The sequence below is a fragment of the Gopherus flavomarginatus genome, chromosome 11, assembly GCF_025201925.1.
Source record: "Gopherus flavomarginatus isolate rGopFla2 chromosome 11, rGopFla2.mat.asm, whole genome shotgun sequence".
NCBI lineage: Eukaryota > Metazoa > Chordata > Testudines > Testudinidae > Gopherus > Gopherus flavomarginatus.
This window is the reverse complement of record NC_066627.1, coordinates 2508997-2522213: the sequence shown is the minus strand read 5'-3', so window position 1 is coordinate 2522213 and position 13217 is coordinate 2508997. Positions and strand designations below refer to the sequence as shown.

Sequence of the window (13217 nt, the reverse complement as noted above, 5' to 3'; positions counted from 1 at the left end):
CGCGGCTGAGCTGGGCTCCCCAACGCCCCTGGGGCTCTCAGCGGGGGCAGAGGCAGGCAGCCTTCCCCAGGGCTGCCCAGAGGGGAGGGCCAGGCCCCGAGCTCCGCAGGGGACCCCAAGAGAACGGGCCCTGCGCCAGCCCCAGCCCGCGCCCGACCCCGCCTCCGACCTCACCCGGAGCCTCAGCGCATCCAGGATCGTTCCTGAACAGCGCTGCGCCCTGGCTCCAGGGGCCTGAGCTCGTCGCGTGGTCAGGGGGCGGGGCTGGGAGCTCAGGCTGAGGGGCGGGGGTCAGATGGGGGCAGGGTCAGGCTGTTTGGGGAGGCACAGCCTTCCCTACCCTAAAGCTCGTTCAGCAGTTTGAGGCTTGCAGAAGAGCCAAGTTGTTAGCTTTTCCATTAGGGCTCCCATCCCTTTCGCTAATGCCAAATTATAGTCTAGATTTAATTTCAGTGCCATAGGGAGAGTCATGTCAGGGGAGGGTAGCTTCATTTAAAATTAGCCACTGGGGGAGGGATCACATGAGAAGAGCAATATCCTACACCACCTACCTCCTTCCCGACCCTACCAAGGGAGCTCCCTCCCCCCCGCATTCCCTGAGGCTTCAGAGAGGTTAAGTCAGTGGTTCTCAAACTTTTGTCCTGTTTACCTCTTTCACATAGCAAACCTCTGAGTGTGACCCCCCCTTATAAATTGAAAACACTTTTAAATAGATTTAACACTATTATAAATGTTGGAGGCAAAGAGGGGTTTGAGGTGGAGGCTAACAGCTTGCAGCCCCCAATAATAACCTTGTGACCCCCTGAGGGGTCCCAGCTCCCAGTTTGAGAACCCCTGGGGTAATTGAATTTTAGCACCCTGTGTCCATTCACATCCATGTGCTATTTTGAGCATTTCAGTTTTCACAACATAGGCTCATCCCAGATTCTGGAACACGCTCAAATGCTCAGTTCGTGGAGTATGTACATAAGCTGTACTAAAGACAAACCCACAGTAACCGTTTCCAGTTCGTGAGGGACCCCATGGAGCCAGTCTCTAGGAAACAGATAAATGCATGGCAGTTAAGTGCATTAATGGCTATTAGCCAGGATGGGTAAGGAATGGTGTCCCTAGCCTCTGTTTGTCAGAGAGTGGAGATGGATGACAGGACAGAGATCATTATATCATTACCTATTAGGTTCACTCCCTCTCGGGCACTTGACATTGGCCATTATCGGTGTCACGGAGTCACTGGGCAATGCTCTGGAGCAGCTCCTCACAAAAGCAAGTCAGGACTTTGGGGAGCCTCCTCTCCCTTGGAGCAGACTTGTTCAGGGCAAGAAGCTTACATGTCTTCACCTCCTGAGTCTCTCCTTGGAGCATTCAGCATCCTCTGCCCCTCAGTGCACTTTCCACAGTGAGCCCACCCCAGCGGGGTCCTAGGGAAGCCACAGGGTCCTGCACCCCCACTTTGCAGTCAGACGTGACTCTTAGCCAGCCAGTAAAACAGAGGTTTATTCGATGACAGGAACAGGGTCTAAAACAGAGCTTGTAGATACAGCGAATGGGACCCCTCAGCCGGGTCCATTCTGGGGGGCAGTAAGCCAGACCCCCACGTCTGCACTTCACTCCTCCACCCCATCCAGCTCCAGACTAACAACCCCCCTCCAGCTCCTCCTTTCTGCTCAGCTTCTTTCCTGGGCCAGGAGGTCACCTGATTCCTTTGTCTCCAACACCTTCAGCTGGCACCTTTGCAGGGGAGGGGCCCAGGCCATCAGTTGCTAGGAGACAGAGTGTCAGGCATTTAGGGGCACTGGCCCTTTGCTATGCAGCAATCACACACCCTTACCCACCACCTTGATATTAAGAACTGCATAGGGGACACTGAGGCACCAACACAGTATTCACAGAAAACATTAAGAACATTCCCAGTTCGTCACAATCGGTAGACAGGATACTGGGCTGGATGGACCTTTGGTTTGACCCAGTATGGCCATTCTTATGTTCAGTATCAGAGGGGTAGTCATGTTAGTCTGGATCTGTAAAAGCAACAAAGAATCCTTTGGCACCTTATAGACTAACAAATGTTTTGCAGCATGAGCTTTCTTGGGTGAATACCCATTTCGTCAGATGCATGTAGTGGAAATTTCCAGGGGCAGGTATATATATGCAGGCAAGCTAGAGATGATGAGGTAGTTCAATCAGGGAGGATGAGGCAATGTTCTAGCAGTTGAGGTGTGAAAACCAAGGGAGGAGAAACTGGTTTTGTAATTGGCAAGCCCTTCACAGTCTTTGTTTAATCCTGAGCTGATGGTGTCAAATTTGCAGATTAACTGAAGCTCAGCAGTTTCTCTTTGAAGTCTGGGCCTCAAGTTTTTTTGCTGCAGGATGGCCACCTTAAGGTCTGCAGTAGTGTGGCCAGGAAGGTTGAAGTGCTCTCCTACAGGTTTTTGTATATTGCCATTCCTGATATCTGATTTGTGTCCGTTTATCCTTTTCCGTAGCGACTGTCCAGTTTGGCCGATGTACATAGCAGAGGGGCATTGCTGGCATATGATGGCGTATATTACATTGGTGGATATGCAGGTGAATGAACCGGTGATGGTGTGGCTGATCTGGTTAGGTCCTGTGATGGTGTCGCTGATGTAGCTAGGGGGCAGAGTTGGCATCGAGGTTTGTTGCATGGATTGATTCCTGAGCTAGAGTTACTATGGTGCGGTGTGCAGTTACTGGTGAGAATAGGTTTCAGGTTGGAAGGTTGCCTGTGGGCGAGGACTGGCCTACCCCCAAGGCCTGTGAAAGTGTGGGATCATTGTCCAGGATGGATTGTAGATCCCTGATGATGCGTTGGAGAGGTTTTAGCTGGGGACTGTATGTAATGGCCAGTGGAGTCCTGTTGGTTTCTTTCTTGGGTTTGTCTTGCAGTAGGAGGCTTCTGGGTACATGTCTGGCTCTGTTGATCTGTTTCCTTATTTCCTCATGCGGGTATTGTAGTTTTGAGAATGCCTGGTGGAGATTTTGTAGGTGTTGGTCTCTGTCTGAGGGGTTAGAGCAGATGCTGTTGTACCTCAGTGCTTGGCTGTAGACAATGGATCGTGTGATGTGCCCAGGATGGAAGCTGGAGGCATGAAGGTAGGCATAGCGGTCGGTAGGTTTGCGGTATAGGGTGGTGGTAAGGTGACCATCACTTATTTGCACCGTGGTGTCTAGGAAGTGGACCTCCCGTGTAGATTGGTCCAGGCTGAGGTTGATGGTGGGGTGGAAGCTGTTGAAATCATGGTGGAATTTTTCCAGAGTCTCCTTCCCATGAAAAATTCCACCACGATTTCAACAGCTGGACACTAGGAAGTTTAGACTTGAAATTAGATGAAGATTTCTAACGATTAGAGGAGTGAAGTTCTGGAACAGCCTTCCAAGGGGAGTAGTGGGGGCAAAAGACATATCTGGCTTTAAGACTAAGCTTGATAAGTTTATGGAAGGGATGGTATGATGGGATAGCTTAATTTTGGCAATTAATCTTTGATTATCAGCGGATAAGTATGCCCAGTGGTCGGTGATGGTATGTGGGATGGGATGGGATCTGAATTACTGCAGAGAATTCTTTCCTGAGTGCTGGCTAGTGAGTCTTGCCCACATGCTCAGGGTTTAGCTGATCACCATATTTGGGGTTGGGAAGGAATTTTCCTCCACGGCAGATTGGCAGAGGCCCTGGAGGTTTTTTGCCTTCCTCTGCAGCATGGGGCATGGGTCACTTGCTGGTGGATTCTCTGCAGCTTGAGGTCTTCAAACCACAATTTGACGACTTCAATAACTCGGACATAGGTTAGGGGGTTGTTATAGAAATGGATGGGTAGGGTTCTGTGGCCTGCTTTGTGCAGGAGGTCAGACTAGACAATCACATTGGTCCCTTCTGACCCTAAAGTCTATGAGTCTAAGTGCAGCCAAGGGCTTAGGACTTGTCTGGCGCTTTACAGTTCTGCAACTTTCTCACTCAGGGGTGTGTGAAAAAACACCTCCCTGGTGCAGCAAGTTTCAGTGCTGTCAAGCGCCAGTATAGACAGTGCACCAGCTGTCGTTTAGCTAGATACAATTGAAAGTGACTCTTCACAAAATATTACTTATGAGAACATAATTGATGATTTTGTAAAGAAAAAGTGTAGAAAAAATGCTATCTGGGTTTTTTTCCCATATTGAATACATTTCTCCAGAGGAAGTTAAATTTTATTTTTCCATTCATGCATCTATACTATTTATTTTTACGCATTTTTCACTTTAGCATAATGCAAACACAAGCTTTCATCTAGACCAGAAGTTCTCAAACTGGGGTCTGAGAACTCCATTCAGGTGGACCGAGGAAAGATTATTATAATATATTTTTCTTTTTATAAAGCACTCATATCCAAAGCACTTTACAATAGTTAGCTAAAGGTACAAACAATATTTGGAAAGATCATTAAATGGTCCACTGAGACACACAGCACTTTTCAAGAGGTCCGTGAAAAAAGTTAGGCTACAAAAACAATCAAGATTCTTCACTTTACTTTCACTTACTTCCAATTACTTATAATTTAGGAGGAGGATAAAGGAAAAAAGAATGAAAAATGAGTGGCAGGGGAGATTAGAGAGAATGTTATTTTTCTTGTCTGGGTCCCATGCAGGGAGCAAAAATGAAGCTGAGCACAGGGCCCCAGTAACAAAATCTGCCACTCAGTAGGTATCAGTGTGAGGATGGCCTAGCGATCCTTGCTAGAGCCGGATGCTCTGGCAGGTCACCCATATGGACTCCAAAGTAAAATGAGCAGCCCAGGGCTGCAGCCATCAGCCAAAGACCCCAGCCCTGGTCGCTCTGACCCCGGTGACCCCTAGCCTGCACCCAGGGCCGACTCTAGCTTTTTTGCTGCCCCAAGCAAAACAAAAAAATTGCCCCCCCTTTAGCTTTTGCATATGTTTGCACAGCCCCTGATTTGCGTTGTTTTCCACTCTGCTCAGCAATGGTTGCTCATGGCTCTGTAACCTCATTCCAAGGACATCTCTTGGATTCAATAGAAAGATGGGGCATGTATTCGTTACTTGATTTATTGGGGGCAACTTGTCTTGTTAAAGGGGACTCTCTCTTGCATTTGCTCTTCTTTCAGAGCAGAACTTCACTTCTGTCACGGAGTCCCTGGGCGATGCTCTGGAACTGCTCCCCACCAAGCCAGTCAGGACTTTGGGGAGCCTCCTCTCCCTTGGAGCAGACTTGTTCAGGGCAAGAAGCTCACACAGCTTCACCTCCTGGGTCTCTCCTTGGAGCATTCAGCATCCTCTGCCCCTCCGTGCGCTTCCCACAGCGAGCCCGCCCCAGCGGGGTCCTGGGGAAGCCACCGGGTTCTGCACCCCCACTTTGCAGTCAGACGTGACTCTCAGCCAGCCAGTAAAACAGAGGTTTATTCGATGACAGGAACAGGGTCTAAAACAGAGCTTGTAGATACAGCGAACCGGACCCCTCGGCTGGGTCCATTCTGGGGGGCAGTGAGCCAGACCCTCAGGTCTGCACTTCACTCCTCGTCCCCAGCCAGCTCCAGACAACAACCCCTCCCAGCCCCTCCTCTCTGCTCAGCCCCTTTCCCGGGCCAGGAGGTCACCTGATCTCTTTGTCTCCAACACCTTCAGCTGGCACCTTTGCAGAGGAGGGGCCCAGGCCATCAGGTGCTAGGAGACAGAGTGTCAGGCATTTAGGTGCACTGGCCCTTTGCTCTGCCAGATACTTAAGAACTGCCATGGGGACACTGAGGCACCAACACAGTACTCAGAGAAAACATTAAGAACTTTCCCAGTTCGTCACAACTTCCCACCCAGACTAGAAGTGACATCAGAGAGTTTCACTCCTTAAAGTCTAAAAACCACCAGTGTTTGTTTCCCCGCTTCTCCCTCCTTTCGGTAAAAGGCTCCTGGTGTCTTTCCCTTTCACCTTAATTGGAAGGAATGTCACCTGACCCCCGGGTCCCGCTTTCCCATCACCACCCTCCTTCCAGAGACCTGCTTCTGTAATGCCACCCCCTGAGAGAGCTCAAGAGAGTCATTGCCCTGGGGATGAAGGGGGAGCGTGTGTTACGGTGTAGAGGAGGGGGGGAGATGTTGGTACTTTAGGTGTCTCTATGAGGTGCGAATGGTTCTGGGGGTTCAGAACCCCCAGCCTAGTGCCTTTCATTCTCTCCCGGGGAACAGATACTACTGTGAAAGGCAGACTTGTTGGAACTAGCAGTCTGGGGTGGGGGTGGAGGGTGCTGCCGCAACCCCTCTCTTGAAGTAGTTTCCATCATATCCAGGGTTACCGTTTGGTTCAATGGATCTCAGCACCCCCACTATACACATTGTTCCAGCACCCCTGGTAAAGGGGATGCTTATCAATTCCTAAATGTATAGATGGAGCCTCTTCCTATGAAAGACTCGGATTTTCAAAGGAACCTAAGGGAGTTAGACCCCTTAATCTCACTGCACGAATAGCTGCCCTGTGTTCACTAGAGTGTGTAACTGTTTGAATAAAAGGTTCAGATCATCAGCTGCTGTAAACAGGGGTAGCTGTACTGATTCCAGTGGATCTGTGATCATTGATTCCAGCTGTGGATCTACTCGCACCGTGTATGTCTTTCTTAAAGCCACACCAACCAAAGCTTCATGAAATCAGAGGCAAAATTTTGATTGGTTCCGAAGAGCTGTGTATCAGCCCCATCATCACCCACTTAGGTTCTCCGGGGTGACAGCCACTGTCCTGTGACTCTGAGATAGTCATGGCCGGGAGGAGGGTGAACGTTCCCCTGCTACCACGAGGGAGGGTGGCTCTGATAACAGGAGTCCCAGCTGCGCAGGGGTTTTGGGGGAATCCGATGGTCTCTGCCCTGCAGGCCGTGGCGCGGCTGGGTGCAACAAAGGGTGACACTGCCAGGGAACTACAGCAGGAACCTACCCCCACACACACCACTTTGTTTTGAACGAAGTTCGCTCTCCTGCCTGTGCCACAGGCGGCCTGATTTGAGCAACTGCTGTCCCCGTGCGGCGGACGGGAGAAGGGACAATCTGCAGCCTGGGTTTCTGTGTTAGCAGCAAATATCTGGTTGCACTGTGCGTCTAGCAGTGTAACGCCGAACCGTGTCCTGGAGCCTCAGGCCGGTCATTTGCAGACACAGCAGGTTATTGGGATTGTCCCTGGAGATGGTGAATCGGCCTTTCACTCAGTCGGAGTACTTTCAGTACTGCCATCCTTGCTAATTTCTGAGACCCACTACATCCCTTCCCAGGTGTCTGACGGGCCCAGTCCATCCAGTAATCGCTGAAGGCGAACCCGGAGGCTTTGCAGGAGAGGCGGAGAGAGTCTCCGGGCTTTTTCACATCCTCTCCGGACTTCATTAGCTGGATCTGCGACCGGGAACCTGGGAATAAAGTCACACTCAAGGATTACAATTTTCGATTTGTCGAAAAGACCTCCCACGTCATGCGCTTGCACCTCAGCTTCATACAATGCAGCTTCCTCAAAGTCCAGTTTCCCCACGACTGTTATTTCACCCGTTTTCGGGTCCAAGTGGAACATCTGAGGAGCTTTGTCTGTGATTTTTTGGAAAGAGTATTTCACCTCTTTGTTGACTCCTTCATCCAGGTCAGTGGCTTTTACTGTAACAACCGTGGAACCGTCAGGCACATTTTCCCAAACGCTCACTTTGTAGACAGGCTGGCTAAAAACTGGGGCATTGTCATTAGAATCGAGAACAATAACGCGGATTTGCGCAGTGCCGGATCTGACTGGATCTCCCCCGTCAGTGGCTGTGAGGATTAGATTGTGAACGGCTTGTTCTTCCCGGTCTAGAGACTTTTCCAGCACCACTTCGGCGTATTTTACTCCATCAGATCGCGTTTCTACATCCAGTAAGAAATGAGTGTTACTGCTGAGTTGGTAGCTCTGGATGGAATTTAGTCCCATATCCGGATCCTCTGCCTGATGCACAGAAAACCGTGATCCTGGCGCTGTTGTTTCACTGATTTTTAAATCGAATTCTTCTGACTGGAAGCTGGGAGCATTATCATTAATATCTGTGATTTCAACTTCGACCGGAAAAAGTTTCATTTTATCCTCCACTATAACCTCACAGTTTAACAAACACTTCTCCACTCGGCCACAGATCTGCTCTCTGTCTATTCTCTCGGTGATGTGTAAATGGCCGGTCTTGAAATCTAAAGCAAAGTACTGAGTCTTACCTCCGGAAACAATACGGACTCCGCGGTCTGAGAGCTGCTCTACATTCAGCCCCAGATCCTTTGCGATGTTCCCCACAAAAGACCCTCTCTCCATTTCCTCCGGAATAAAATAGCGAATCTGCTTCCCAAACGGTAACCAGTATCATGCAGAATAGGGCTCGCCCTTTGCAGTCCCGGAGCCTTTCTGCACTTGCAGTTCCCATGGTAATGTGGAAATGCCGCCGATTCTCCCTCAGGGAATGTCTGCCAATTGTTTCCGAAAATATTGGGTGTGAAATCATAAGCCTATTTCAGCCAGTATCGTCCATTAATGCTTAGTCCAGAGAGAGCCAGTGAAAGAGTCTGATCTCTGTGTTCTGTGCTAACAGCTGTGCTGCGCTGGCTGGATCTCTCTTCGCGGCGCTCAGAGTCTCAACCAAATACTGCAGAAGCTCTGCGCTGGAGTTTGTAGATTTGTAGTTATATCTGACACTTATTTTTAAAAATATGCTGCGTTCTTTTTATTAGGCAAATGAGTCTGATATATGCACAGGAAATCCACATAACTATTGTCAGCGACGAATCTTTTTATTCCTTAAAAGACTTACTGATAATATTTTTGTAATTTTAATCTGAGTGCATATGAATTAGACATATCTCCCTTTCCCCCTGGAGTTATTATGTGTATATATATAGCTTTTAAATATAAGTGATTTTTTTAGACTTTCACTCACATACTGTGCAGTTGTTATATACCAATATCTTCGTTTAGTAACCTTAGATTTGATATATTTAAGTGCAGCACTAAGTCGTATTTTGTTCACATTTCAGATATTTTGACTTGGTCAGATTCATCATTTAATTCATAATATTAATTACCAAATCAATAGATGAAATGAAATTTGTGTTATCTAGGGGTGAGCTTTGTCAAATGGGTATTATAAAACAATTCGTACTCTCTGTATTTCCCAGCCTGGTAGTTTTCAAGTTCAGTTTTCTAATATCTAGTCTAATTTTCCTTGATTATGCTACCACAAGAGGAATGTATATGCCAATAATCCCTGAAGTCAAAATACGAAAGGAACACGTGTGTATATATATATACACACAGCAACATACACATATACACAGATACATACCACATATGTGGCAGTAACATCCATTTGATAAATTACAGTGCCAAGAGATGAGTAAGATCACGTTTCTTCAATTTGGCATTCATCTTTGACCACTTCAACTGAACTTTGAGCGCTACTGCGTGCCTTTGAGGACAACCTGTGTTCCTATGTTCTAACTTCTAAGATTTCCAAAGAGCCGAATCCTTCAAAAATGCGACATTCTGAAATATAAGCATTCCAGGGAAATGTTTCCTTCTTCCCCTCAGTTGTGGAGTATGCTCCTCCCCCGTTGAAATATTTAAACTAACCCCAGAACCATGATAGTCAATATTTAGTCATGCTCCAGTGACCATTCTCAGGATCGATATCTCGAGATTCTGGAGGGCTATTAGTATATCTACGCTATTGAAAAATAAGTATTAACATGTCCATTGGATTCAGCATTTGCTCCTGGCTCTGGAAAGTGCAAAGAGGGCCAACTCCAGAACATATCATGTGTACATATAGAAATGCATTTTAAGGATTGTTATGGCTCCTATGATCTATGGATATTTGGATTCACTGTAGCCAAGAAAACTTGGCTTGACAAGAGCAGATAGCGACAGAAAAATGCTCTAAAACATTTTTAAACCTGTGAAATATTTGTAAAATATTTCCACCATGTAAATTGTGTAGCATATGCAGAATACATTATGACATTTTGTGAGGGTTTTTTTTATCATCACGTTTCAGGTGACGTGCATAATTACGGCACGGCTCTACCACTGGTAGGAAATGTAATCATAAAAATTATGCCAATAACACCCTTATATGACACCATATCCCAATAACGTGCTATAAAAGTCTCAAGAAAAATATGAGAAGTAGGTCAAAGTATATAAATGTTTGTGATTATAACATTCACCTAAGATCGTAAAGAAGAGGTGCTCAAAAAGCATATAGAAGAGCATTAAAGAAAATTTATATATTAAAATTAGATGACTTTAATATTTTGTCTTCTTTGGAAGAAATACATCTTACCTGAGATGCATAAATATTTATACATAATGTATTTATTTCAGTTAGAACTTTTGTAATGAGAGAAAAGAGGCTCTGATTTGGAAAATAAGAATGGACGTGCAATTAAGGAAGTGGATAGGGAACTGGGAAGACTGAGTTTTATCTTAGATTCAAATGCAGAATTCCTCTGTGACATACCCAGATCAGTTATACCCTTTGTCTCTCATTTCGTCATCTATAAACGGAAATAATCTTTCTCTGCCATCCATGGATTTTTGTTCTGAAAACAAATTCATTTATATATGTGATGCCTTAACCACTGTGGAGATAAAAGCAAGAGATACACCTAAAAACATCAAGGCAGTATTTCACAATGACTGCCTACGATGTAAAAATATCAAATTGCGCATGAAGAAAGAAGCTCACCTCCCCAGTAGTCTCCGTCCCACCATGTAAACTGCTACATCCATTGCCAGTAAATGACATCCCAGAGCTGTCACTGCACAGAATGTTTTCTGACATCTGGGCATTGGGTTTCAGGAAGGTACATTTATTCCTCGTTAACTCTGAGGACAAACACAGCTGGTAGGTGTAAGGCAAAGTCCCGTCTTCATAGCTTGGTGGGAACCTACGGCCGGTATTTGGATAAGGGTCAGGACCAAAACACTGAAGCAATTTGGGATTTCCTGACCTTCGCAATTTCATCACAATGGCCAGTGTAACTGTCAGGAGGAACAAAAATGAGATTAAGGCTAAAGCCAGCACCAAGTAAAACTGTAAATCAGACTGAGATGCGAAGTCACTTGCTTGGTCGCTCATTTCCGGAACAGCCTCTTGGAAGTTCTCGGCAAACACCAGGTTGAGAGTCACTGTGGCCGACAGAGGCGGCTGCCCGTTATCCTTCACCAGCGTGACCAGCCTGTGCTTCACTGCATCTCTGTCCGCAAAGGCGCGGGCTGTCCGGATCTCCCCGGTGTGCAGCCCCATACTGAAGAGCGTCGGTTCCGTGGCCTGGAGCAGATGGTAGGAGAGCCAGGCATTGTGTCCTGAGTCAGCATCCACTGCCACCACCTTCGTCACCAGATAACCTGCCTCGGCCGAGCGAGGGACCATCTCGAACAAGGCAGAGCCGTCGGCTCCCAGGGAAGGGTACAGGATGCGAGGGGCGTTATCATTCTGATCCAGAATAAACACCCTGACGGTGACATTGCTGCTGAGAGGCGGGGACCCGCCGTCTTGGGCCTGTACTTGCACTTCAAACTCCCGGAATTGCTCGTAGTCGAAGGAGCGCTGGGCATAGATAGCTCCAGTCTGGGAGTTAATGGAGATGTAGGAGGAGAGAGGCACCTCCTGGAGGCTGCTGCTTAGGATGGAGTAAGTGACTCGAGCGTTCCGGTCCAGATCCCTGTCTGAGGCTTCTACATTGAAAATAGAGGCCCCCGAGGGATTGTTCTCTGGCACATAGGCAGTGTAGGAAGGTTTCTCAAAGACAGGGGCGTTGTCATTGATATCCGAGATCTGCAACAGGATGGTTTTCCGGGTGGAGAGAGGGGGAGAGCCTTTGTCTGTGGCGGTGATTGTGATATTGTACTCCGGGGTCCTTTCCCTGTCCAGGGGGCTGTCTGTGAGGAGCTTGTAGTAACTGTTTGACGAAACCGCTATTTTAAAAGGCAACTTGTGTTGAATGTGACACGTGACTTCTCCGTTTTCTCGGTCACGAACTTTGATCAGAGCTATCACCGTCCCGGCTACTGAGTCTTCAGCTACCGGGCTGGACACGGAAGTAAACGTCATTTCCGGGGCATTGTCGTTTTCATCAAGTATTGTTATTTGAACTTTCGAGTGAGCGGACTGGCCACCCCTGTCCCTGGCTTCTACGCCCAACATGTATTTGTGTGTGTCTTCAAAATCTAGAATCCGTGTATTTGTAATTCTTCCTTTCTGAGAATCTAAATGAAATAGTGTACGCGCATTATCTGCTATGTTGCTGAATGAGTATGTGATTTGGGCATTTAACCCTTCATCCTGATCCGTGGCTTTCACCTGAAGCACTAAGGAGCCCCGTGGTAGGTTTTCCCTCACACTGACTTTGTAGATCTCCTCAGTAAATACGGGGGGATTGTCATTGGCATCAGTGACATTAACCCTAATATGAGCCGTCCCAGATCTGACTGGATCCCCCCCATCCACGGCAGTCAGGATCAAGTGATGAAAGTTTTGCTTTTCGCGATCCAAAGACTTTTCCAGCACTAATTCTGGGTATTTATTTCCATCCGGGCTCTCCTTTACAGACAGGATAAAATGCGGATTCTTGCTGAGTTGGTAACTCTGCACTGAGTTGATCCCAACGTCCGGATCTTGTGCAGATTAGAAATCAACTGGACAGCAACACACCTTCTGCCTCTGACATGGCATTCGATAGAGAGAACTACCTTCCAAAACCGCTACAAGGAAAGCGAAATGTTTGAATTTGGTCAGTCTAAGAGCTAACATGGCGTGAGCTCTGTCTGCACATGGGGATCTTCCCTGGGACACGTGTCCCCCTGAGAGAGTGAGTTCAGGTCAGCAAAGGTGTGTGTATTAAATTTTCGAAACCGCTTAGGGCAATTGTATGCCGAAATTCATTTTTTAATAATTAGGGTTTGGTCATTTAACATTCTGAAAGTGTTTGAAATTCTCAGCCAATTACAAGCACAGGACAGCGCCTTCTTAGGAATGAAGGAATGTGTTAAGAAGAGAAATGAGAACTCTCCTATTGTGGTTTTGGTTCGTAAAAGAGCCGAATGGGAGTTAGGAACCCAAATGTCGCAATCGTGCAGGACTGGGCTTTTTAATCTTCTCTGCCCCTATCCTGTGTTCGGTAGAGATTTATTGTCGTTCCAGCACAATCACCATATGCACTGCAGAGTCCTA

The 13217-nt window shown here is 47.3% G+C and overlaps 1 pseudogene and 1 gene segment (V, D, J or C); both read right to left on the bottom strand.

Moving 5' to 3' along the window:
• Positions 1-7240: 7240 nt before the first annotated feature.
• On the bottom strand, positions 7241-12719 carry LOC127031709 (protocadherin gamma-A4-like; annotated as a pseudogene).
• A 71-nt stretch (positions 12720-12790) lies between these two features.
• The window catches only part of LOC127031708 (immunoglobulin heavy variable 4-61-like), a 121580-nt gene continuing 121153 nt past the window's right edge, over positions 12791-13217 (bottom strand). Inside the window, 1 exon segment of the V gene segment in view lies at positions 12791-12847. Within this exon segment, the coding sequence occupies positions 12791-12847 (57 nt within the window).